Raw genomic sequence first — 26927 nt, 5'->3', positions numbered from 1 at the left:
ACACCTGACTCCTCTCACTCCGGAGACATGTCTGTCCGATCCTGGGGATCAACACAAGACTCCTCTGATTCCGAATGCATGTCTGTCCGATCCTTTGAGTCGACGGGGTCAGGGTCCCGCCAACGACCACGGCATCAAACACACGAACACCTCATACAACCTAAGGACATTCTTCCCGTCGAGAGCAACATACCTCACACCAATGTTCCTGAACATTCCATCACCACACAAGCCAACCTGTCATATCAGTCGCAGGGATATCACGACATAAAGTATATACCGTCACCCCTTAAGGGATCAGTGAGGTTGACTAGAAGGACTTACCGAACGAAGACAGAGATAACAGATGTCACACACTGGATAACAACGGACTATCCAGTCACTCTACGAAGGAAACCTGACGTGTTGACAGAGACAGGTCCTCCTCAGATGAGAACAGAACGTACGCCTTCTCAGATCGTCAAAGGGTTCCCCAGTCCCAGATGTGAGCGAGAATGGGTGGGCCAACCAGAGGCAGCGAATTAGTCCCTGAACCGAACCAGAATTATTATTTCAAATAAGGCATCCCAGTCCGGGATGCATGACGTTGGACAGGAGGACAGTGCTGCCCTCAACCAGACAAGACAAAGAGAAATAAAACGATATGCGGGTGCTGGGAAGAGAACCAGATCAGCACACACTCATGAAGAACATAGAGCATCTATCGCATCAGGGCCACAAAGGAAAATAAACTGTCACTATCACGATGAGCCTTTCACAGCCACCTCAACAGGGGCACTCATGATCGCCTCTGAAACTGAAGATGAGTGGATGATCCCGAAACTTATCGGAAACCACCACGAATTGGGAAAAAGGATAACACATGATACATTTCGCAGTTTCAGAAAGATGCACTCCTGCAATCAAGGAGATTCTCAGCAAGGCAAGATAAAACCACACCATGGAAATGGAGATGTGTCTCGTTTTAGGGCGGAAGTTTCGACTATCGCTCATCAGAAAGGCACCATGGTGACGGCGGCATCGGAAAGCAGACGTCTCACCAGAGATGCGTCGCACTTTCAAATGTGTACTCCTGCCCTGAGAGAGTCTCTCCAGAGGATGATTGGACAATCGGAGAGTGAGAAGAGTGAAAGGCCTGATCCGGCTGCAGTAGTCCAGAGACAGGACAATCAAGTAGGAGATGATTCTGAAGTTGGAGGTGTGTCCCTCCGACCTCGGCGAGACATTCAACAGCCACGATGGCTAATTGAAGAACTATGACCAAGTCAGTCATGTTTGTTTTGTTAACAAAGGGGGAGATGTGATGTTGTGAGCAGTCTAGTAGCTGGGTGGGCGGAGTTAGTGGGTCAAGGGAAGAGGAGGAGACTGGGAAGGAAAGGGCGGTTAGAGTAGGGACTGGGACGAAGCAACAAGCAGAGAATAAAGCTCCTTGATAAAGATATATAGTGTCTGTCATCATTCCTATCAAGACACTACAATGTGGATCGCACTGATGCATATTAGTTTAGTATGACAGCAAGCTTAGTGTCTCCAAGACCTGTTTTATTTTGTAAATATGATGTAAAATCGAAGGTCAAATGGTAAAAAACTCCCATGATCTGACCACTGAATAGGAGAGTTCTTCACACCAAAATTATCACCGGAGGTCACGCCAGATTGCTGACCATTTTCAGTCACAGAATTGATTTCAAAAGATGTGCAGAAGGCGTACTTCACCTAGAGCACATATTTTGCTTCCGCATCAGAACTCTGATAAGGAATAACTGGATCCAGTTGTTCTAAGGTATAATGTGCAATCCATCCAAAGAAACCAGTAAGGCACGTTTTGCTATAGAATGTCTTAGCAAACATTTAGCACATCACTTAGAAATAGCTTTAGGGTGTTAGGATATTAGAAACTCACTAAGAATTTTAGAAACCTTTATCGTTCATATCTTGTTTTCGCTGACCATTACATGCCTACCTGCTTTTATTTTTGGATTCTGTGTGATTATCGTACATATTTTCTGCACTAGATGGAGGATTTTAAAGTAAACATCTTAAACTACATGTCTCCATTTCTTAGTGCTATCTTTGAGTGTGTTATTCATAAACAAAAGATTGTTTAGATGCCACTGTAACCCTGAATGCATTTAGAGGGCACTGGTACTGGTAGTTACCAGAAAACGATGCCTATGCAGGTTCGCTCTATGGACTAGCATTAGGGCTGCTGTACAACTGGGTTTCCAATTCAATGTTGAAGCATTGAACTAAGTCCGTGCATCAGAGGGTTTAATAATCCAGCCCTTGCAGCTTTGGGGACCCCAAGATATTGTAGCAGTGGTTCAGGGTTTGAGAAGGGCTCATGCTTGGTAGGAACCAGTGCAGATTTGGAGCTTGCTAACGAATACTGTCCTTAATACGAACACTAAGGACATTTAGAAATTGTGACCAATTCTGCAGGGAACTGATTGGAGCTGATGGGGTCTCCTGTTATCCAAACGAGTCTTGTGAGGTAATGGAGTCCTCATTAGTGTTGTGCTACACAATAGCCGACATAGGGGTAGGTATACAAATATTTGTCAAAAAGACTACAGACTAAGCGGGAGAAGCAGCTAGAGCTGCAAAATTTGGAGCTAGAGTTGCACTAAGCGGAGACCCAACACGCTAATGACCCAACTCCTGACACATCCCACAGCCTACATCTCAAACAGCGGCAACATAGGGAATACCTTACGGAATTGACCAAACAACAGTTAGAGGCCACACGACACAAGGTGTACGACACAGGTGATAAAGCCGGGAAATTATTGGCATGGCTAGACAGAAGGGACAGGGGTACCAGATGGATAGCGCAGCTCAGTTCGGAGGAGGGGCAGGCAATAACTGACCCGCGGACGATAGTGCACACACTAGCGCGGCACTTTCAGCCTCTGCAATGACACTAGAGGAGGCGTTGACCTATGTGAAGGACATTGATATGCCCAGACTCACCCCTGAGGTAGCGCGTGAGCTGGAGGCAGATCTCACGATAGAAGAGCTACAGGTGGCAATTGGAGCACTGCAGTCGGGTAAAGCCGTGGGGCCAAACGGCATACCTCTCAAACTCTACAAAAAGACGGCGAAGGCCATCAAACCTCACTTGCTAAACATGTATACTGATAGCTTGAAAGTGGGCGAACTCGCACTGGATCAGAGCACGGCCACCATAGTGGCTATACCAAAACTAGGGAAGCCAGCTGATCAGTGCACCTCCTACCGCACTATATCATTAATTAGTGCAGAGGCTAAAATCCTTGCAAAACTATTGGCGACTAGGTTGACACCCCATTTAACGGCAATAATACACCCAGACAAGTCTGGTTTCATGCCAGGTAGGAACACGGCCCTCAATCTGAGTCGATTACACAGAGTACTTGCACGTGCGGTCTATTTACAGGAACCAGAGGTGGTGCTGTCATTGGATGCACAGTTGGTGTTCGATATGGTCGAATGGCCCTTTCTATTCGCAGTACTCCGTCACCTGGGTTTTGGGCCAAACTTCTGTGCATGGGTCCGGCTTCTGTATACCAAACCAATGGCCCATGTCACTACTAATGGTCACATCTCTGACGACTTTCCCCTGACGCGAGGCACGCGTCAGGGTTTCCCACTGTCACCGCTGCTTTTTGCTCTGGTGCAGGAGCCACTGGCGGCGTGGATACGGTGGGAGCCAATGATACGGGGACTCAAATGGACAGAGAGCTGGGCGGATCGAATCTCCCTGAATGCAGACGATGTCTTGTTATACCTGACCTCTCCTAGGCGATCCATCCTGGCCCTTCTAAATATTTGTACGATTTTCGGGAGGGCATCTGGATATACCATAAACTGGTCCAAATCGGTAATGTATGTGCTTCACGGCCCACCACCACAGCTTCCCGCGGACTGCCCACTCCGAGTTTCGGAGGGTGCATTTAAATACCTGGGCATATACATCACTACTGACTCGATGGATTTCTTTACAAGGAATCTACAACCACCGTTGGATCGTCTCAAGGAGGATGTGCGCCATTGGGAAACCCTGCCGCTGACTTTGCTTGGTAGGCAGCACTCTTCAAGATGATGGCCTTAGCCCACTTCCTATATGCACTGGAGAACACGCCATACCCGGTGCCCCCAAAATACTTTAGGGCAATTGCGGCACAGGTCTCCAGCCTTATGTGGGGCAACAAGCCGGCACGCATAGTGCAATCTAAGTTAGTGCGCTGCTGGTATGATGGTGGGATAGCACTCCCCAACATACAACTTTATTACTGGGCGGCGCAACTGAAGGTAATTAATCAGTGGCTGCACGTTCCGCAGTCTGACCCAGCATTTCAGGCGGACAGAGCAATATTAGGTGCGAAAGGTATGCTCTCTCCCCTCTACGACAGAAAACTGACCCCAGCAATGATCGGACCTCTGAGACATACCGTGATCCTCTGGCATGCCGCCCAGGCCAAACTGGGATGGCGCGGAGTTCTGACCCAACTCACTCCATTATGGGACATAAAACGACTGGGCAGACTTAGAAATACTAAGGGCTTTGACAAATGGGATGATATAGGCATATCCACGGTGCGCGACTTATGGCATAATGGCATATGGCATAATGGCGAGATGGTTCCATTTGAGAGTCTTCAACGACAATATGAATTGGCGCCTACGGAGCTGTTTCGATACACACAGATCAGACACGCCCTGATGACACTGTTGCCATCTGGTACTGAAGTCCCGGAGGCATCAGCCATGGAAGATAGATTATTGACAGAATGTATGCAAAAGAAGGCCACTTCACTCACAGATCGCAAACTGGTGAATAACCTACCGGACCCAACGGGCACCCTACGAGACAAATTGTCCCATGACATAGGCAACTTCAACGACTCTGAGTGGCAGGAAGCACTGGCTTCTCCGTGGGAGGTGGGCATACCCTCATGACTTTGGCTGGTGCAGCTCTGGATTCTACATCGCTCATACTACACGAGACACACCCTACACAAGATAGGTAAGGCATTGCACCCTTTCTGTCTGAGCGGCTACGGAGATGAGGGTACCTTTTTCCACACTATATGGGAATGTCCTAAAATAATGGAAACTGGACACTGGTGATGAGGATGATGTCATAATCAGAGGGAGTATCGCTGGTACCTGAGCCCAGACGGTGCTTATTAAATGTATGGGAACCATCAGCTAGATTCATGAAGCCAAATTGCGATCGCAATAGCTGCGAATTCGCAATTGCGATCGCAATTTGACGGAAAGGAATTCATGATACAGAAAAGTCCAAAAATGCGAAATCGCTAAATAAAAATTGCGACTTCGTAAATAAATTCGCAGAATCCTGGAGGATGGGCATTTGCGAATCTGAAATTGCGAGAAACCATGGATTCTGCGAATTAATTTGCGAAGTCGCAAAACATTCGCAATCGCCATTCATGAAAAATCGCTAAATGCGAAAACCAGAATATCGCAAATTGCGACGCACAAATTAAAAATAACACAAATCAGGCGGTAACCAGTAAGGAAATTTTTTTTTTCTTCAAAAAACGGTTAACAAACTACCAACAGGTGCAGGGCTGACCAAACACATTTAAGGACATGCAGCTGGAGCCTGAGGATTCTCACAATGCCTGGACTCTACATGGTGGTGAGGCGGCGAAGGCTACAGCGAGCAGCACGGAACAGACGGAGGATCCAGGAGCGGATATTCCGCCAGTGGGTCACCCTTCTGGGCCAAACCAGGGAGCAAATGTATGCAAAGTACCGCCTGAGTGGGGCCATGGACATCAAGCTTATCCGGGACCTGGACACCCTGATGCAGCACCCAACAAGGAGGACCAATGCCGTGCCCACACATGTGCAGGTATTGTGCTACCTGCACCTCCTGGCCTCCGGAAGCTTCCAGGGGATGGTCGCTGTTGCAGGGGGGATATCCCAGCCCACCATGTCCCGCTGCCTAAGGAGTTTCCTGCATGCTGTGCTGACCCGGCTACACCACTACATCACATTCCCCACCAGCCAACAAGACCTGAATGAGACCTAGCTATAATTTTACAATGTAGCTCAATTTCCACATGTCATAGGATGTATTGACTGTACCCACATCCACATCTGCCCACCTGCAGAAACGGAGTACATGTACCGCAACCGAAAAAGCTACCACTCCCTCAACATCCAGATGGTGTGCAATGCAAAAACATTCATCACGGACATTGTGGCACAGTACCTGGGGAGCACACATGACTCCTTCATATTCAGGCACATCGGCATTCACACACGACTGGCCAGGAGAGACTTTGGGGAAAGACACCTACTAGGTAAGTACACATGCCCCAAAATTGTACACTGTGATCATGTAGCTGTGCAGAACAGGCACTCACCCTCTGCTCCTTTCATTCAGGTGACAGCGGCTATGCTCTCCGTGAGTACCTCCTCACCCCATACCTCAACCCTGCAACACCACAGCAACGGCGATTTAATGCATCACACATACGAACAAGAAATTGTATTGAGAGGACATTTGGCCTGTTGAAAAGCAGGTTCCGCATACTTCACAAGACTGATGGGGCCATGAAATACGAGCCAGAGGTCTGCTGCCGCATCGTGGCCGTGTGTGCTATCCTTCACAACATTGCTACCAAGCGCAGGATCCCTGTTGACATCTCTGGCAGTGAGTCGGAAGGGGACAACCAACCACCTGCACATGTGTGTCACGCACGCGGGGAGAATCCTGCAGAAGGACACAGGCGCCGTAACCAAATCTGCATGAACTATTTCTAGTGCACCCACACCCATTACTTAACTCATGCATGACAACATTAATAATGACATGAGTCAGATTAAGTTAGTCAGAATATTTGTAATTGTTACAGCACAATAAACTTGGCATTCTGCAAACTGGTACATGAATGACATATTGCGTCCTATGTCTGTTCTTCAGGAGGGGATGCTTGTAGCAGCAGCATGGCCCCTCATGTAAATGTTCTATTGTTCAATTCCGCCTCCGGGCAGATGCTCCCAACCTCCTTTCTACATCCTCCTCCTGATTAGGCCGTGAGGCAGCAGAGGGCCTGCTGCTGCGGCGGGGTGCTACCACCGGTGGAATGGACTGGCTGCTATGGCTGGATGTAGCCTCACTAGTGTCGTCAGCCCCCCCCGCCTGGCCATGGCCGTTAGCCTGCATGCCCTGCACTGCTGTTGACACATGCTCCAGAGCTCTGGCGACGTCCTGGCAGCACTGGACCATTTGGACCTGCATGGCCAAGGAGCGTCGCGAGAGCTGGGAGGTAGCGTTCCCAATTATATAGTTGGACCGCGTGTATGCTGACAGGTGGGTCAGCAGCTGGCGGTGTCTGCGGCGGTTGAGATTCTGGTGGCTGGAGATGGCCTGTGTGTTGGCCTCCATAGCAGCTGTCATACTCTCCATGCGGTCTGACATTTGTGCTACATTACGGGCGGTCTTGTTAAGTTGGAGGTGGATAGCCGAAAGATGACGGGCCTGGGTCTGATGCACACGTAGCATACGGCGCTCAATGGAGAGCCCACCTGGTTGCACGTTTTGTCCCCTGCCAGCGCGGGAATTGTTAGTGCGCTGTACCCTCACCAGTCCGCTTGACTGGCTCCTCACAGCCGCAGGGCGGCGGGTTGGTTGGCGAACTGCTGCTGGTGTTGCAAGCCCCACTGGTGGTTGTGTGACGCGTAGTGGTACTGCAGCGCCTGGTGGCAGAGGGGTGGCACTGGCCACAGGGGCAGGTGGTGTAATGGCTGCTGGTGCGGCAGCTTGCCCTGATGGTCCGGGCTGTGGGGATAGATGTGTGTCTCCCTCTGTGTCCTCCGTGATGTCCTCAATTACCAGGGCATCGCTGTCTGTGCTGGGGACGTCTGCGCCACCTGTGATGTGAAGTGGACGTTAATTAGTGACATGTTTCTTACACATTTAGGCTTCCTACATGCATGCAGACTACCATTCCCTGACTCGCTGCAGGATTGACTCTCACTAAACATGTCTGGCTTAATGGGGCAAGATGGTAATTGTGGTCAGACTACATGTCCCACAATGCAATAGCGCTTTAGTGGTGTGCTTTGGCAGCATGACTGGGGTTTGCTATGGGATGTTCTGGAGTCATGGACATTGTTAGGGGACAGGGGGTCGCAGTCGCATGGCACTTACCTGGTGTGTCTTGGGTGGGTTGGGAGGAGTCCAGCTGGGTCACACCCACACATGCCTGCAGATTTATGGTGTCCTCCACTCGGTCCTCCAGTGGTGTGTTCGGTGGGACAGTGGGCTCCCCTCCACCTGTCGCCACACGCTCCCCCAGCCTCTCCGCAATCTTCTCCTTTGACCTCCCTCTGAGGTCATACCAGCGTTTTTTTAAGCTCGTCCACGGAGCGCTGTGTCACCCCCACAGAGTTTACTTTAGTGCGGATGCGCAACCATATCCGCCTTTTATCGGCCTCAGGCACCCTTCTGGAGTCTTTACCAAAGAGCCAATTGTACTCCTTGCAGACTCCTTCAATCAAAAATTCGAGCTCTTGCTCCGAAAATTTTATTTTCCTCTTTCTCCCACTAGAAGATCCACCTGCAGCTTCTTGTGACATGCTTGCGACTGGGGTGTCTCCTGTTTTACTCCTGTAGGCACACTGGAGGGGACCTCTGATGATGATGCTTCCAGTTCAGGCTCTCACTGCTGAATGAGGGTGGAACCTGCCTACTTCCTGGTTGTGATGTCATCACTGTGCTCAGGATGCGACTTCCCGTTTTTGCGATCTCGCAGTTATCGAGATCGCAATTTGCGATTTTGGTAATTGCGAGATCGCAATTTCAACACGGGTATCGGCCGATTATGCGAATATTTACCGATTTTCGGGGACTCGCACTCGGCGATTGCGGCCGATTGCGATTCGCTTTTTTTCTCGCAAAAATTCATGAATGCCATTCTGCGATTTCTTAATTGCGATTAGCTTTTTCTCGCAATTTAGGAATCGCAGAATTTAACATTGATGAATCTAGCTGCTAATGACCTAACCCGTCCAGCTCAGAGCTGGGCTACGCTGGGGCTCATGGTCGCTAAGCGGAACATTGCCCAGAAATGGGGAGTGGCAGAGGCACCATCTCTTGCTGCATGGGTAAGGGACATGGATGCGGCCATGCTGGCTGAAAGAACGGTGTTTATTAATCGGGGTGCCCTCAAAAGTGGAGTAAAATCTGGGAAATTGGACAGGGGGGTCATTTGTGATCCACCGCCCGAACAAGAAGATGAAGACTCTGAAACGGAATGAAAAGGAAGATGGAATGAACCTCCAACGGGGCATGGATCGTAATAGTGTTGTAATACAGAGATGTGTTTTTGTAATTTTGGTTGTGCTTAACTGTGCTGAAACGGTGTATGGTGTTAAAATAACTTGTATAAGATGTTTATGCTTATGGCTGATGAGAAAAATAAAAATCTTTAAAAAAAAAAAAAGACTACAGACTGCTGTCACAAATTTATAGGAGGCAGCCTGGATGAAAACAAGAGATTATGATGCAAATTAGGCAAGCATTCAAGTAAAAAAGGTTGGTCAGGTGGCAAAGAAACAAATCTGAAACATTAAACTTGTTATCAGAACTGTGTGCAGGATATCAAAGAGAAAGAGAACATACAGACGTTTGTTTTATAACCACTAGTACTGAAGTAAATGCAGATTTATTTTGTGTGTGGGTTTAAAGCCACATTGCCTATTACAGGTATACAGATGAACTCACTTCCAATTATGTTTATGAATTGAAATAAGGGCTTCATAAACAGGGTCAGGTACTGTCTTGGGGTCTAGTATGATTTTCACAACTTTCCTCTGACACCCTAGTGGTAGACACACATGAAAACTATGGATAGGATGAACTGCTTTTAAACTGTTCAGTGCATACTTACCTGTCTCAGATACCAGTGTATTGATGAACTAGTAACAGGACTTTTGAGGAAGAGTTGCTCATTGGAGAGATTTGAGGAAAAGTCTTTTCACCTCCATGGGAGATTAGGCTTTAGGATCCTACTGTAACCCAGTATCCTCCAATCATACTTGATAGGATTAAATGTCCGGAACGGGAACCATCGGTTACATCGCGTTGTTCACACCGCAATACCTTTACACCACAGGCATTACAACGCAAGTCATTATAATGACTTGCGTTGGATGGCACTCTAAGCTAGGGAATAGTATGATTTACTATTCCAACACCTTCCCTACTGTAACGGAGGCTGGAGTTGGAATAGTAAATCATACTATTCCTAAGTTCAGCGCCCTCCAGCTCAAGTTATTGTAACGACTTGCGTTGTAATGCCTGTGCTGTATGTAAAGGTATTGCGGTGTGAACACAGCTATGTAACATTGTATATTGATCAGGAACACTCCTCTGTGGTAATAATCACATTGCGTCTACTGTGAAAAAGACAATGAGACTCAGGGGGAGTGATGAGTTTCTCGTCATGAAATTTCCCTTTGTGAGGTACTTTCAAATACATAATCCCAGGGAACCCCCTACTAAATAGGTGGCAGACCATTCCAGTACAGAAGAGAAGACCCTCTAACCCAAGGCTCACTAACCTTGTCTGTAATAAGGGCTACTTGTGTTCAATGAAAATCAGCCAGAGCTACTAACATCACTAGTGTTGAAATTGTAATCATATGAGGGATCACTGACATAATATCGACGTCACAAATATCGAGATACAAAAATATCGAGTCAAAAATATCGATTGACAAAATATCGACTCCCTATCTTCAAACAGGTAAGTACCAAAATATCGACTCCAAAATATCGACTTACAAAAATATAGACTGTCAAAATATCGATTTTTTTAAATGTCTTAAAATTAAGTTAAAACTAATATAGTAATAAATATATTTAATATAAACTTAGAAATAATTATTAAAAAATGTAATTTTAATAAATAATTTATATAATTAAAAAAATGATATCACCAAAAATAATACATATATATATATATATATATATATATATATATATATATATATATATATATATATAAACATATTATTAAATAAACATATATAACATTTTTAGCGTAGCATAGAAAATGGTTAAAATTTATTGTTACAACTATAGTGAGTTCAACATTAGCAAAAGTGTTGGATAGCGTAGAGGTAAAATTTACTATTCCCACTCCAGTGGGTGCAACAGTAGGGAAAGCGCTGGATAGCGTAGGGGTTAAAATTACTATTCCCACTCCAGGGATGTATGACGTTACAACGCATACTTTTACAACGCCTACCATTACAACAAAACTTTTACAACGCAAAAACTTTTACAACGCATACATTTACAACGCAAGATTTTACAACGCATATACCTTTACAACGCATACCATTACAACGTAAGTATTGGTAAGTATATAATAATTTTTTGAATATAAATTCATTAAAAATATTATAATATAATTTAATTATATTTAATTTTATTAAATAAATTTAATTTAAATGTAATTTTACTTTATTTTTACAAAGTACCCCTGTACCCCAAAAACCCAAAACTGACCCTGAACCCTAAAAATACCCCTTTACCCAAAAACTGAAAACTGACCCTGAACCCTAAAAATACCCCTTTACCCCAAAAAACTGAAAACTGACCCTGAACCCTAAAAATACCCCTTTACCCAAAAACTGAAAACTGACCCTGAACCCTAAAAATACCCCTTTACCCAAAAACTGAAAACTGACCCTGAACCCTAAAAATACCCCTTTACCCCAAAAACTGAAAACTGACCCTGAACCCTAAAAATACCCCTTTACCCCAAAAACTGAAAACTGACCCTGAACCCTAAAAATACCCCTTTACCCCAAAAACTGAAAACTGACCCTGAACCCTAAAAATACCCCTTCACCCAAAAACTGAAAACTGACCCTGAACCCTAAAAATACCCCTTTACCCAAAAACTGAAAACTGACCCTGAACCCTAAAAATACCCCTTTACCCCAGAAACTGAAAACTGACCCTGAACCCTAAAAATACCCCTTTACCCAAAAACTGAAAACTGACACTGAACCCAAAAAATACCCCTTTACCCAAAAACCCAAACATATAACATTTTTTTTTTTTGTTTAATAGTTTTTTATTGAAAAGTTTTGCAGGTAAAACAGAGTACATGCCATACAGTAAAAACATTTGAACGCAAATTGGTGGATATTATCAGGCATAACATTACGTGATGAAATACAGTTAACCAAGGGATGTAAAGGAGGGGTATGAGGAAAAGAAAAGGCAAGATAGAAAGAAGAAAGAAAGAAAGGAGAAAGAGAAAGGAAGAAAGAAGAAGAAAAGAGAAGAGATGAGGAGAGATAGATAGTGGTCAGTGAGATACAGCGTTAGAGGAAAGATAGGAAACAAAGGGCAACCAAAGAAGGTCAGTTTTAATTTTTTGAGGAATAGAGGAGGAGGATACATTGGCAATTCTATGTTCATCACAAATAAAATTCCACCACATGGAGAAAGATATTTTGGAATTATCTTTCCAGGACGATAGAATAACCTTAATAGCTAGAGCAATAAAGCGATCAAACAACTTGGAATCAGATGAAGGCATATCAACATCAGACGAAAGGGAACCCAGAAACACAAGCAGAAAAGATATATCATTTTGAAACTTAAAAATTGACATGCAAACTTTCCAAACCGAACATATAACATTTTAAAAATAATTATATACTTACCAATACTTACGTTGTAATGGTATGCGTTGTAAAGGTATCTGCGTTGTAAAAACATGCTTTGTAAATGTATGCGTTGTAAAAGTTTTTGCGTTTTAAAAGTTTCGTTGTAATGGTAGTGCATAGTAAAAGTTGCGTTGTAAACGTTGCATACCCACTCCAGTGGGTGCAACAGTAGGGAAAGTGTTGGATAGCGTAGGGTTTAAATTACTATTCCAACTTCAGAGAGTGCAATAGTAGGGAAAGTAAATACTTCACAAATAGATATAAATAACATAAATAGTAATACCAATTACAAATAATTAAAATATTTAAAAAGTGTATAAAATATATTAAATATTTATTTATAAATACAAAATAAAATTATTTAATTATAAAAATTGCCTACTCATACTAAATAATTACCTATTAACAATAAATTAATTTACAATTTAAAAATTAATCAATTAATTTTAATTAAACATTATATTTTAATGTATTTCCTATTAATAATTAATTAACAATTAATTCAAAATAAATACCAATAAATTAAATGACATATTTAATTAATCAGAATTAAATTACTTCCCTCCCTATTCCCCTATAAACCAACAACCCGCTGCAGAAAATAAATTAATGAAATTAATATATTTATCAAGTAATCAATTAACATTATTGACCAATTATATTTTAATTAATTACCAATTATTATTTAAGTAACAATTAATTCTAAATAATTAACAATGAATTAATTAACATATTTAATTAATTATAATTAAATTACTTCCCACCCTATTCCCCTATAAACCCACCACCCGCTAAAGAAAATAAATTACCAAAATAAAAATATTTATCAATTAATCAATTTTAATTAATTACCAATTATATTTTAATTAATTACCAATTAATAATTATTTAACAATTAATTCTAAATAAATATCAATACATAAATTAACATATTTAATTAATTATAATTAAATTACTTCCCACCCTATTCCCCTATAAACCCACAACCCGCTACAGAAAATAAATTACCAAAAATACAATATTTATCAATTAATCAATTTTAATTAATTACCAATTATCTTTTAATTAATTACCAATTAATAATTATTTAACAATTAATTCTAAATAAATATCAATACATAAATTAACATATTTAATTAATTATAATTAAATTACTTCCCACCCTATTCCTCTATAAACCCACAACCCGCTACAGAAAATAAATTACCAAAAATAAAATATTTATCAATTAATCAATTTTAATTAATTACCAATTATCTTTTAATTAATTACCAATTAATAATTATTTACCAATTAATTCTAAATAAATATCAATACATAAATTAACATATTTAATTAATTATAATTAAATTACTTCCCACCCTATTCCCCTATAAACCCACAACCCGCTACAGAATAATATTACACAAAAAAGTAAAAATATTATTAACTTACCTTAAATGCGATATTTTTGTTGTCTATATTATGTCTAGTCGATATTATGTCCATTCTATATTTTTGATTCGATATTATGTCCATTCTATTCGATATACATTTTTTCTAGTCGATATTTTTGTTGTCTATATTATGTCTAGTCGATATTTTGTCCATTCTATATTTTTTACTCGATATTCTGTCCAGTCGAAATAAACAACTCGATATTTTGACTGCACACCCATATGAGGCAAGATTACAATAGGGACCACCCTATAAAAGATTATTGACAGAGGTCACCTCAGAGCATCAGGCAGGGTTGGCAGGGTAACATGAAAAAGCTTTTAACAATTTAAAATGCCTGGGAGCAGAGCATATGCCCATGAACTATAATTAAGGCCACTTGATTAGAGGTGGTCCTGGTGGGAAACCGGGAAGCGGACAGGGCTCGGTACGGGGCGTTGGGGGGGTTTGTGGGCTAGACACATGCACACATGGTTTAGATTTTTTTTTTCTTGTACATTGGTTATGCTTAAATAAGAATATGATTGTTGTTGTCTTTTTTCCTCCTGTTTTCTCTTTTATACCTACCAAATATACGTAATGCTCTGCCTGATCGGCTTCATTGCTTCCCTATGGTGGACAGTTTTTGTGTACTGGCAGCAGGGGGCTTGAGCATATTCTGCTGTGTATCTCAATGGCTGAGCATGAGGAGTGCATGGTAGACTTTCCCTCTCTCACCAGGGTTGTTGGAATTGTAAAAGATATGTGGATTTTATATATGCACAAAATCAGTAACATATTTACAACAAAAAAAAAACAATTCAGAATGTCTGTACAAGGATAATACATAAAGGCCAAAGCTGCCATGCCCCTGGAGCCAAGATAATATTATTAGCAATAAATTCCCTCAATTCCGCACGACTTATCACTCAAATATCAATTTTAAATATATTTTGGAAATGTAGCCATTTATTTCCAAACGTCAGCTTATAAGTGATGAAAATACACACCGTTTCCTCTTGTACACACTTTTCAATTTAGATATACATATATTAATTCAAACAAAAGCTTCTCTTTTAGTGGGCTGGGCACCACACCAGAGAGCTATCAATAGGTCAAGGGCCACTCTCTGGAGAAGACACCAGTGACTCTTTTGAATACAAATATTACTGTGCCCTTCTTATTTGAAGGTGATTGTTTGCATCCATTTATGAGCGTAAGTTTGTTCACGGGTACAAAAAATATGCTTTGTGAGGGTAGTTGTGAAAACTGCTTGCTGCAATGAATGCATTATTTGATAGTGTCAAGAATGGCATGTGCATCCAAAGGAGGTAACATCGTGTTTTTTAGCCAACCATAAATAAAAACGAGAAAATCATGCACCTTCAAGCACATGTAAGAATTAGCTGCATCAGCCCAATGAAATAGGGAAGCACCAGAGAAGGAAATAGGGATGGGGGGTGATGGAGAGGACCTGGCATGTTAGGAACATTTTCATTTGTGGGATTGCGGTTTTACTTGTGACAACATTTTCAATTGACACGTCCTTAAGCTTTCTCAGAAAGCTTTCTGTTCTTCCTCTGGACCTTTTTGAATCAGGTGCTTTTCCCATCACTTTCATTCGAAAATTGCTTTCATCAGATATATGCTTTATCATTTGATGCTTTGTTAGACTGTAAAGCACAAAAGACTAATGCATTCTAGCTATTCTAGCCATAATAGCTACTTTTTACTCTAATTGACTTATTTTCAATTGCTTTATACCTTATTATTTATAAGGTATTTAGCAATTGAAAATAAGTAAATTAGAGTAAAAAGTAGCTACCTCAGAAAGGTCCAGGTGGAAGAAGAGAAGGTTTGTGAAGACGACTCCAGGATGTGTTAATTAAAATCATGTTTCTTTGTTCTTTTGTTATCTCTTCCATCACATGAACTTCACAATCTTTCAATACTTCGAAATAAATGCATGTTATCTTACCTTCCTGCCAGGTTTGCCAGACAACCCCACGTTCCCCTGCGGGACAAAATGAGTTAAACAGTCAATAATACAGCATGTTCTCCAATTCTAGACTGTATTAACTGCTGGTCACCTTGTGGTAGTACAGAAACATGTTGACTACATTTGCGTGCTCTCAACCACTAGCGATGGCCCAGGCTGTAGACACATTTCAGACATAACAGTCTGAATAGATCCCAGCTGCCTTTACCGTAACACTTTAGATTATTTTTACACGCTTTTCATTAGGAGACACTCTAATAGTTTATTGCTATTTTAACACGTACAGGCGTGATATTCCGTTAATTATTTTACAAGAATCTTATAGTCCTGAAAAAGCAGCAACTGCCTTCAAACCCTGTGTTGGCTGTCTTACGAATCTGAGAATATTAGTGACTGAGAAACTGGATATAATAAATGTAATGAATATTCAGTTTAAAGTGCCTCTCGATTTTTTGCACTTTCAGTTAATTTAGGACAATTTAGAAGTAATTATTAGTTTCCTGCTGGGCAGCACCTCTGCATTGTGCTTCATTACTTGACTCCTTCAATTTTGTTTACACCACCCCCTCATATGCACACAGCAGGAGTCGGCACAATGACCGCCAGGCTCAACTTTAATGCCACAATGAAGACAAAATAATACAGCTGTAGATCTGCATTAATGCCTGGCACCCGCGAGGCTACACTCCATGCCAATACTGATTTAAACGAGAAATGGGGCCTGTTTTATTTTCTCCCTTGTCCTAGCTAAGAACAAAAAGCATGTTCCCAACAGAAACCTTCATAAAATAAAATACATCTATTTCCAAAACCCCAACTTTGATCAATTCTCTACATGGGATAAATAAACTATGGAGGTTCCTTTAATCATAATCTTAGGTTTGTGCCAGCAGCAACAGTATCTTACTGATGTGGGGCATTGTGTTCCTGTAGCAACTCTGTTTATTTTAAAATATGAAAAATTAAATGAACATCCAATTATAACAAGATGACAGAAAACATGTCACCTATGAAACGACAAAGGTAGAGAATAAGTGAATAGATCTATTTAACATATTTGTGGAAAGAGCAAACCCCACGCCATGTTTTTCACTGTCTGCTTGTAACGGAGCTGGCAAGGACAGAATGGTCCTGCTCACCCCTTGTCATTCTCAAGGGGATACTTCTGACCGTAGTGCAAGATGACATGTATTCACACTTTGATGCAGACAGATGATTAGGGTGCTGTCAAGCACAGGTGAGACCTCTGTGAGGAGACCAGCTCTTTGGTCATCACCAAACAATCAAGGATCCTCACAAAGGGGAGGGGGGGGTGGTATAACTTCTTAAAAGAACAAAAGCAAGTGTGGAAAGGAGTTTCTCTCAAAGGTGGTCACAGATCTCAAGTTGAACTGTGCAAAAAGTCACTGGCAAATGCTTTCAAACAGCTCTGTCAAGTTTTTAGGGTGATTTAGAAACCTAGTGGTAGTGGGTGAAGAGGTCGATAAACCTTTGTAACATAAGAGAACTTAAGATAGCCTTATACGGTGGGCAAAAAGGGCACTTGAAATGTTGAACCATTTTGGAAATTTAACTCTTTGCAACTAACAGTTGACTCTTCACTGTGCTGAGGAAGCCAACTTCTAGCATACCCATCAGGGTACCAGGGCGCTCTAGCTGTTTAAAAAGGCTTAGATCAAACTTTGGTGCTGTGGATAGTACTTTAAAAGCCTTCGAACCAGAAAAACAGCAGACAAGAGTGAAGTGGATCAAACTGCACTGTGCCCAGAAGACAATTCCAGGCCCTCCATAGGAGGAGCTACATTAGCAGAGCAACTGTGATCCACCAGCTGCTGTGCTGTAGTGCATGGTCTGTTGTTAGACAGTTCTGAAGATGTTGCTAAGTCCAATGATTGTGGAAAGTCCTCAAAGTATTTAAAGATCCCTCTGAGGTGGCGATAGCCTTTCTCAGCAAGCTCCTGCTCATTGCCACAAGCCTCGTGAAGCCCTCTTGAACTAATGGAGCAATTTAAACCCTGTAGCGTAGACCTTTGCCTCTACCTTCCAATTGAAAACCACCTGCCATTCGGAGAGTTTGCCCCCACCTCAAAAGATTTGTTTGATGAAAGTGTGTGGCACCCCCAATTGTCAATGGACGCATGTAGTATGTATTTGGTATGCACTGATCACATCATCAGATTGCTGTTCATCATTACCCTGAGAGAAATTAAGCAGTACTTCAGCTCAGTATAATCTTGTCACGCTACCCTGGCACCCAGGAAGAAGTTGCTTCAGAAATATAATAAGGAGGAAGCCATAGATTGATAATTCCAGGAAAAGAGGAAAGAGTTCGCTTTTCTAATCTTTCTTCACTTTGAAGAGCTAAGCTCTACAGTCTTGGGCCCATAAAATAACATTCTTCCATTTCCACAAATGAAAGCTAAACGCATCATTTTCAGTCTCCTCTTACATTTGAGACCTGGAGCCCTTCACTTCACACTAAACAACACCAGCACTTTGTAGACATCTATGTTCAATATGCTGACAAAATAGTCAAACCTAAACCCTCAACAACTTGGTATACCCTGAATGTTAATAAACATACATACATAGACATTATCAGAAGTGAGGTAGATCCAAATCTCTAGTTAACTGTCCCACCCACAAAATAACACGCAGCACCCAGTCACCCGAAGCTAACTACTAATTTGGCTCCACTCCCAAGGAAATTGGAAAGTACACAATTATTTAAAGCAGTCAAACACTGCTCCAATCCACCCCACCTCAATCTCTCGTTTCATATAGAAACAATTTACATTAGTGACTAATTATTAAAATAAACAGTGCAATTATACTCATCATTGGCAACTCACCGCCCATGCTGCGAAATCTTACACAGCCCCCACTATAGCGTTCCTCAACACTCCATCAAATTACAACCACAAAATATTTGACCCAACCCTCCTTACAGTCTCTAAAATCAACTTCCTATGATGATGAATCCCAATTCCAATTTCTGTCATTAAACCACAATTTTGTGAGGCCTTCATACTCTTCTTGGACATCATCAACACCTTTCCTCTACAGGTATCTTCTAGTTATTCCTGGAAACTGTTCATAAATGGTACAAAGCTCCCCCCAATTGGAAGGAGGCACCCTGTTGCACAGCTTGAAAATTAGACAAGTTTGTCTATCAATTGTTCATCCAAATTAATTCCACCTCATATTGGGGTTCCAAAAGTATTTAATACTTCATCAAAGGTTCAACAAAACTCAAAGTTCTGGTTATATATCCAACATCAACATAATCCCGTCATATTCCATCCCCAATGCATTTCGGGCTGATGAGAAAGCCCTTCCTCAGGGGACAACTCTACAAAAAAGGAACAAATCATCATATCACTATGTATGTCATGGATGGTGTCTGTACAATCATCTGTTTGCATCATTGCATTCATAAAACCAACTTCATGCTAATCAGTGAGTGCCAAGATATCAAATCAAACACTTAAGTGCCATGCGTGTATTGTGAGTTTCTAGTCATGCTCTTTAATCACCGCGTTATAATTTGGGCACACGTGCCGACGTTAAATGTTGACACGCGCTGTTTTGCTATGTTACAGATATCGCGACGCATATCTTTAAAACAGTCCGTGAGTATTGGCCTCACGTTAGCGTCTCTGAAGAAGTGTGGGTTCTGTTTGGTTGCACATTTTGGTGATTGGGAATTTTGAGACGGTGGTCTTTGTATGCGACGCACGTTTATCTTTCTGGCACTTTCAAGGACTCACATTCCCAAGCACAGTTTCACCGGGTGATTAAAGAGCATGACTAGAAACTCACAATACACGCATGGCACTTAAGTGTTTGATTTGATATCTTGGCACTCACTGATTAGCATGAAGTTGGTTTTATGAATGCAATGATGCAAACAGATGATTGTACAGACACCATCCATGACATACATAGTGATATGATGATTTGTTCCTTTTTTGTAGAGTTGTCCCCTGAGGAAGGGCTTTCTCATCAGCCCGAAATGCATTGGGGATGGAATATGACGGGATTATGTTGATGTTGGATATATAACCAGAACTTTGAGTTTTGTTGAACCTTTGATGAAGTATTAAATACTTTTGGAACCCCAATATGAGGTGGAATTAATTTGGATGAACAATTGATAGACAAACTTGTCTAATTTTCAAGCTGTGCAACAGGGTGCCTCCTTCCAATTGGGGGGAGCTTTGTACTAGTTCAGACTCTCGCTGGAAGGTACAGACAGCGTCCGACCCTGCTGGCACGCTACAAAGTCTCACTTTGGATTAGAATCAGAATCACCAGCTGTGCAGGTCCTTCTCCTATTGTTTTGATTGAACTGTTCATAAATGCCCATGCTCTAAATGTTGAACCTTCCCCAAGAGAGGTTTCTAATCACTGTCCAATCACATATATCCCCTTTTAATGGGAAATACTCAAGAGCACTTGGGACTATATCATGATCCCATTCTTTGCACTTCACCAACATACAAGTGGCATGTGTGTTTCTTTTTGCTGTCTACAGCACATACATTAACTCAAACATCTCCAAGTTAGTTTATCTGTTCCTGACAATTGAGCTCGGAAACACAAAGAGGCAATTACTGCCTTGTGTTTCTTAGCTCTGCTGTCTGCAGCCCTGGACATTTTTTAGAATTATTATATGCACCTTATACTGAAAAAATAAATGAAGAGACAAATTTTGCGCTTGCACTGCACAAAGAATAGAATCATGATCTGGAATTTGATCTCTACTGCCTCCTCCCATACTACCAATCTGTGATTCATTCCCTCTGCAGTATGAACCAACCATCATCAAGATGAAGAAGTGTGAGAAGTGTGGCTCACTGGTTAGAGGAGGCAGACCTGGAAGCAGAGGTCAGCCCGGGACCAGGGTTCAATTCCCGGCTCGGCGGGGTCTTGAGTCCTAAAATGTCTATGGACTCGACAATTCTCGCTCCGGTGCCTACTCGATTCACAGGTTCACACTCTGCGACTCTGGGCAATAGCTTGCTTAATCTCCACAACGGCCCCTCGCGGCGGGATGCCTGGCTTTCACCTTGCGGATACCCTGCCGGGGTTATCTCACAGGGGAATACCAGGATGGGTTCCCTAAGCAAGCGCTTAGAAACCGCTTGGTGATTTGCGCTATATAAATTCCTGTACACATCAAGTTACTGGGTGACATTATATCAATCACTGAAAATGGTGAACCATGCCTTTTGGTGCTACTTGACTTGTTTTAACTGTATAATCCCATAGTGCCATATCTTGTTTAAAACTCTCCATTTATGCAAGTAAGGTACAATTAAATCACCCCCTACCTCCCAGGCTGAAAGCTACTTCTTCTGTCACTTAAGGGTTTCCACTGTGAAGTAGACAGCCCCATTATCTGCAAGCAGTATATGAAGCCATGGGGACGACTATCCAGCTAACATAATATTGCTATCCGGTATACTGATGACACCCAATTCTACATCAAAACTTTATCAAAACAAAGATATCCTTGAACTGAGATTCTTCCTGGATGTCACAGTAGCCCTGGTGTCTGTGGTGTTACATAAACTCTACACAAGAAAAAATGAGTTTGACTTTGTTAAGGGTGGAACCATCAGCTCCACATCCAGGAATGGTTCAACAATGTAGAATGAAACAGCTTCATCCTAGTCTTTCGTCCTCTGCTAAATCCAGCAACATTCTTGTTGAGCCCACTCAGCTCTTCAAGAACAATATGAAGAAAAGATAAACAAATATTATTCATTCGGTAAACAGTACTGTCCAAAATAAAACTCTTCCTTCCTCCTACAAACTTCCATTCCACAGTGCAGTCAAGAAATCATCTGATCACCAGCCTTAAAAGGTTTGTAAAAACAACAGTTGATGGACAGACTGCAGAACAATGTCATACATTCACCCCAGTACAGAGATCTGGGCCTAAATCCATCGTTTGTTTGCTCACCATGCCATTCCAGTTTGAACTCAGCCATATGCAAATCAGTCTTGACCCTGTGTCCCATGGGAACAGTCCCACCCGAACTGCCAAGCCAGGTCCTCCCTGGACTGGAAAAAAGCATCCTAGGACTGGTTTCGGGCTTTCAGCCCTCATCAGCCAGCAGAGCTTGATTCCAGTGGCATGGAGAACACGCGACTCAAGTCTGAGCATACCCGTCTCACTCTGGGTGACAAATGCAAAAACAACAGTTGATGGACAGAATGCAGAACAATGTCATACATTCACCCCAGTAGATCTGGGCCTAAATCCATCGTTTTTTTGCTCACTATGCCATCCCAGTTTGAACCCAGCCATATGCAAATCAGCTTGACCCTGTGCTCCATGTCCGAACTGCCAAGCCAGGTCCTCCTTGGACTGGAAACAAGCATTCTAGGACCTGCCCACACGTGGGTCCCTTGCTCACTTTGCCACTTGATTCAAGATAGCATGGCTGATGAGGGTTATGAACCCGAAACCGGTCCCAGGATGCTTGTTTCCGGTCCAGGAAAGACATGGCTTGGCAGTTCGGGCTGGACTGTTCCCATGAGGCACAGAGTCAGACTGATTTGCTTTTGGCCATGTCTGAACTGGGGTGGTGGAGTGAGCTAAAGAATGATGATGGATTAAACCTAGATCAGTTGACTGGGGGTGAGTGTTTGATTTGCTCAAGCGCTCCATCCATCATCCCCTTTGGTATCGCTTAAAAGGTTTTAAGCACATCTCCCCTATTCTAACAGAAAGCTTTGCAATTTCTCTGCAAAAAATCATTCTCCGGTCTTATCCCAGTGTGATGTTATACTTCTGACCCTTCTGTATTCATATTTGCTTATCATCCTCGGTTCACCCTGTAAGTACATCAGCATGTCATGTACCCTCAGGTTTGCTACGTATCCTGTGGCTATAAGCATCCTTGCACTGTCATTTGGGATTCTATTTTGCACTTCCTAAATACCACCAATGAAATTAATGGATACAATAAATCTCCATTTATCCATCTTTCTATTATCTTGAGTATTTGGAATGGTGCACCACTGAGCTTCTCTTCCAAGATTCAATAATGCAATAAGCAATGGCAAATGTTCCTTTTAGGTTTCTCCTTTATTAGAACAGAACAAAGTCCCTGCATCAATGTACAACATCCAGCCAACGTGTTTCATTTAATTGTCATTGAACTTCATCATGGCTTTTATAGTAGCGAATAGGTCAAAATTCTAATTTGAGTGGCAAGAGCAATACCACAGCATATGTAACTTGGATCAATTCTCTGTACACTTGTGTATCACGACCAAAGCTGGTAGGTTTCAATGAAAACCGGCCCCACATAAGAGCCCCGGATGTGTTAGCCCGTCACAAATACCGTAGCAGCACAGCGATATGCCAAGTCTCCGGCTGACTAGAAATTTCTCTTGCCACTCGAATTTGATTTTTGACCTATGCGTTACTATATGTAAGTTGAAGTTAAATGACAATTGAATGAAATGCGTTGGCTGGATGTTGTATGTTGATGCAGGCACTTTGTTCTTTTCTAATAAAGGAGAAACCTGAAAGGAATATTTGCCATTACTTACTACATTATTGAATCTTGAAAGAGAAGCTCATTGGTGCACCATTTCATATACTCAGGATTCTTGATCTGCGCTGCAGTTGCGCTTAAGGACGACAGGTACAGGATTTGTTGTGCACACTTGTATCGGAGATTAAAACTTTGACACCTATAGTCCGCAGTCGTTTTGCTCGTTTGTTAATCATCTTTCTATCACTCTGAACATCACTCAATTCTCATCACTCTACTCCTCAAACCATCTGACTAATCTAACTGTCAACCCTTCTTCATCAACCACCCTTCCATTGTCTAGGTTTCTACATGACTGTAAATCATTCCTCATAACTCTATCCTTCTAATCCTTAAATCCTTGTCAATCCCTAACCAATCAAGATATGTTTGATTTGTTCATAATTTGTTGACTGTCCATGTTGCACCTTTGATCCTTTATCACTAGTGCTCATCTTCTAACCATGCACCTGACTCTGACAGTCTCTCCACACCTCTCACTCCTTGTCACCATGTAGCTTAGCCACATGATTTTCCTCATGAGAACTATGTTGGCATCTCAACTCACCCTTTCACCTGCATCTCCTTTCAATCCAGGCTGCCCAGGGATTCCAAAGCCAGGACTTCCCTAGAAGAACAGAAAACAAATACTAGCAAACTTTTTTTTTGGCTGCCCTTCTTTTCATATTCGCTACTTTTGTGGGTGTGGCCACCCACTTAATTTAACATGAAAGTGACCCGTACAATAATTTGTATGTGAGAAGGGCATGGAAAAGTGACAATATAAACCAATAGTACACCAGTCATGCACAACAAAACATGGTAACTTGTACTTGATCACACAGAAGAAATTTGAGCCCTTGTCATGAGTATGATACACTACACAAATGCAACAATACAATTCAATACTATATCCACCACTAAGTAGAAAGTCAAAGGTGATATTGAGAGGCAGCAAAGTGGGTCATCGCTGACGTAGCAGTGTGGCCTTGCATTAATAGCTTACTTTTCATTTGCATTTATTGAATAGTGATACCCAATATCATCAGAAACATACCCGATCTTCTTACCTTTTCACCTTTATCTCCTTGGTCTCCTTTGTTTCCCTGAGGTCCTGGAGGACCCACTGGTCCTACATCACCCTGCACATTAACACAAACAATCATGTTCATATAAAAGCTCTTCACAGAGGCTAATGAAGTAATACAGTTTGGTAAACAATAGCCTTTTACTACAGAGTACTGTGGCATATTGTGTGCCAGTTTTGCTGTACAGGGATATATACCTCCCCAAGTGTGATTTAACACAATAACTGATATGAAAACAATCCAGATAACTAGCGTACAACTAACTGCAGTGTATCATGACATTGCAGTACACCAGCAATATACCATTAAGGAGGAGAGTACAGGTGAATTCAGTTCACCATGCTGCCTCGACCATTGTTCCTTAGTCATGCTCTCTAGGGGCCATCACAATATCAAATATTTCTAAAATATTGAAACCATGAACTCTTTTATGAAGATTAGTCTCTGCAAACAACCGGGGTGGTTTATAAAACGTTTTAACTTTTCTCAAACTACAGGTCATGTTAATAAATATACAGTTTCTCTGTAAAAGGAAGTCTCTGTAAACTACAGCAATTGGTGGAACACAACAAACTTTTTTGGGTATGTACTAATTGTTGTACAAAAGTGCAAATATTTGCCCTGCATCCACAAACTTTTATAATATTATTTAAATTGGTGCAATGCTTTGTACTGCTTTGCGCCACACACTTGCCTGCACATCACCGTAGCTAATAATTCCCTTTGTGTATAAACTTAAACCCATGTCTGCAAACAACATTCTTTGTTAGTTAACTATAGATCGTGTTAGTTAAAACAGCGGCCTTGATGTGCTTACTTCGCTTGTGACTTGTGCTTATAAACCATAGCCAGTGTCATATATTATGGTCTGTGTTGGTTAACAAACATTTGCGTTTGGAAACTGTTGGCTTCATCTGTTTAAAGTTCACCCTGCTTAAAATGTTTTAATCCTGTTTGTTATCCATATTGATGAAATAATGCATTTGTCAAGGAGAACCTTTTTTTTAAATTGCTGTTTTCGGTACCTAGTCGACGATTATAGCCTCTTTGTATGAAACAAACCAAATGCATTTCATATGTACTTTTAGTATAAAATTACACTTGTTTGTAAAGTATAGTCTCTTAGTAAAATGCAACACATGTTTTTACTTCAATAGTAACCCACTTTCTAAAATAAAGTGTCTGCGTGAGAAAGATGGGTTACTTCAATTATATATTAAATTACTTTTCAATATATCATATGTACGGTGACTATAAACTCAGTTTCACGCTGCTTTATAGGAAAATTACAGCTTTGGTTTGTAATATATCTAGTTTTGCAAAGAGCAGATGATGATTATAAAATCTATTATACTATGTAAAATGGAATCTTTTTCTGTAGTGTAGCAATCAGGATTCAATCGGGATTTAAATAGCGCTGCTAATCACCCAATAAGGTATCCAGGCACTTGCAGGTCTCGGAAGGCTAATTTGAACAGCCAGGTCTTGAGGGCCCTTCAGAATTCCGGAAGTGAGGTGATGGTCCATGGGGAGGCTGTTCCAGGTGTTTGCATGAATGTCGGAGAAGGAGCTTCATCCACTTCTGCTTCGGTGGATGCAGGGAAGGTGGGCAAGTGATAGGGATGAAGAGCATAGTCTTGTCGACGGTTGGTGGAAATTCAGAAGATGTTTAACGTAGGCAGGTCCTTGGTTGCTCAGAGCCTTGTGTGCATGGGTCAGCAGCTTGAATCGGCATCTCTTCTGGAAGGGAAGCCAGTGGAGTTGTCTGAGGTGGGGTGTGACGTGGGTTTGTCAGGGGAGGTCGAGGATAAGTCTGGCTGCAGTGCTCTTTATGGTTTGGAGTCTCTGTAGGACGTGTGTAGCGATTCCTACACAGAGAGTGTTGCCATACTCTAGTCAGCTGGTGATGAGGGCCTGTGTCACGGTGCATCTCATGTGTAAGGGTAGCCACTTGAAGAACTTCTGTAGCATACGTAGAATGAGGAAGCAGGCAGAGATGACGGCATTGATCTGTGATTACATGGTGAGCTTGTCATCACAAATGATTCTGAGGTTTTTGGTGTGGTCGGCTGGTATAGGGGACGGCCCCAGACCTGGGGGCCACCAGAAATTGTTCCAGGGGTTGCTGTTGTTGCCGAAGATCTGTACATCCTT

At 42.0% G+C, this 26927-nt stretch overlaps 1 protein-coding gene across 1 annotated transcript in view; it reads right to left on the bottom strand.

Moving 5' to 3' along the window:
* The window catches only part of LOC144763327 (uncharacterized), a 1153250-nt gene that overhangs the window by 674398 nt on the left and 451925 nt on the right, over window positions 1-26927 (bottom strand). Inside the window, exons 40-42 of the mRNA XM_078648815.1 lie at window positions 24756-24827; window positions 24254-24313; window positions 16109-16144 (exon numbers count right to left, since the gene is read on the bottom strand). Of these exons, the coding sequence (XP_078504941.1) occupies window positions 16109-16144; window positions 24254-24313; window positions 24756-24827 (168 nt within the window). The remainder of the gene's footprint in view (window positions 1-16108; window positions 16145-24253; window positions 24314-24755; window positions 24828-26927) is intronic.

The sequence above is a fragment of the Lissotriton helveticus genome, chromosome 1_1, assembly GCF_964261635.1.
Source record: "Lissotriton helveticus chromosome 1_1, aLisHel1.1, whole genome shotgun sequence".
NCBI classification, from domain to species: domain Eukaryota; kingdom Metazoa; phylum Chordata; class Amphibia; order Caudata; family Salamandridae; genus Lissotriton; species Lissotriton helveticus.
The sequence above is the reverse complement of the archived record's forward strand: the minus strand, read 5'-3'. Positions and strand labels throughout refer to the sequence as shown.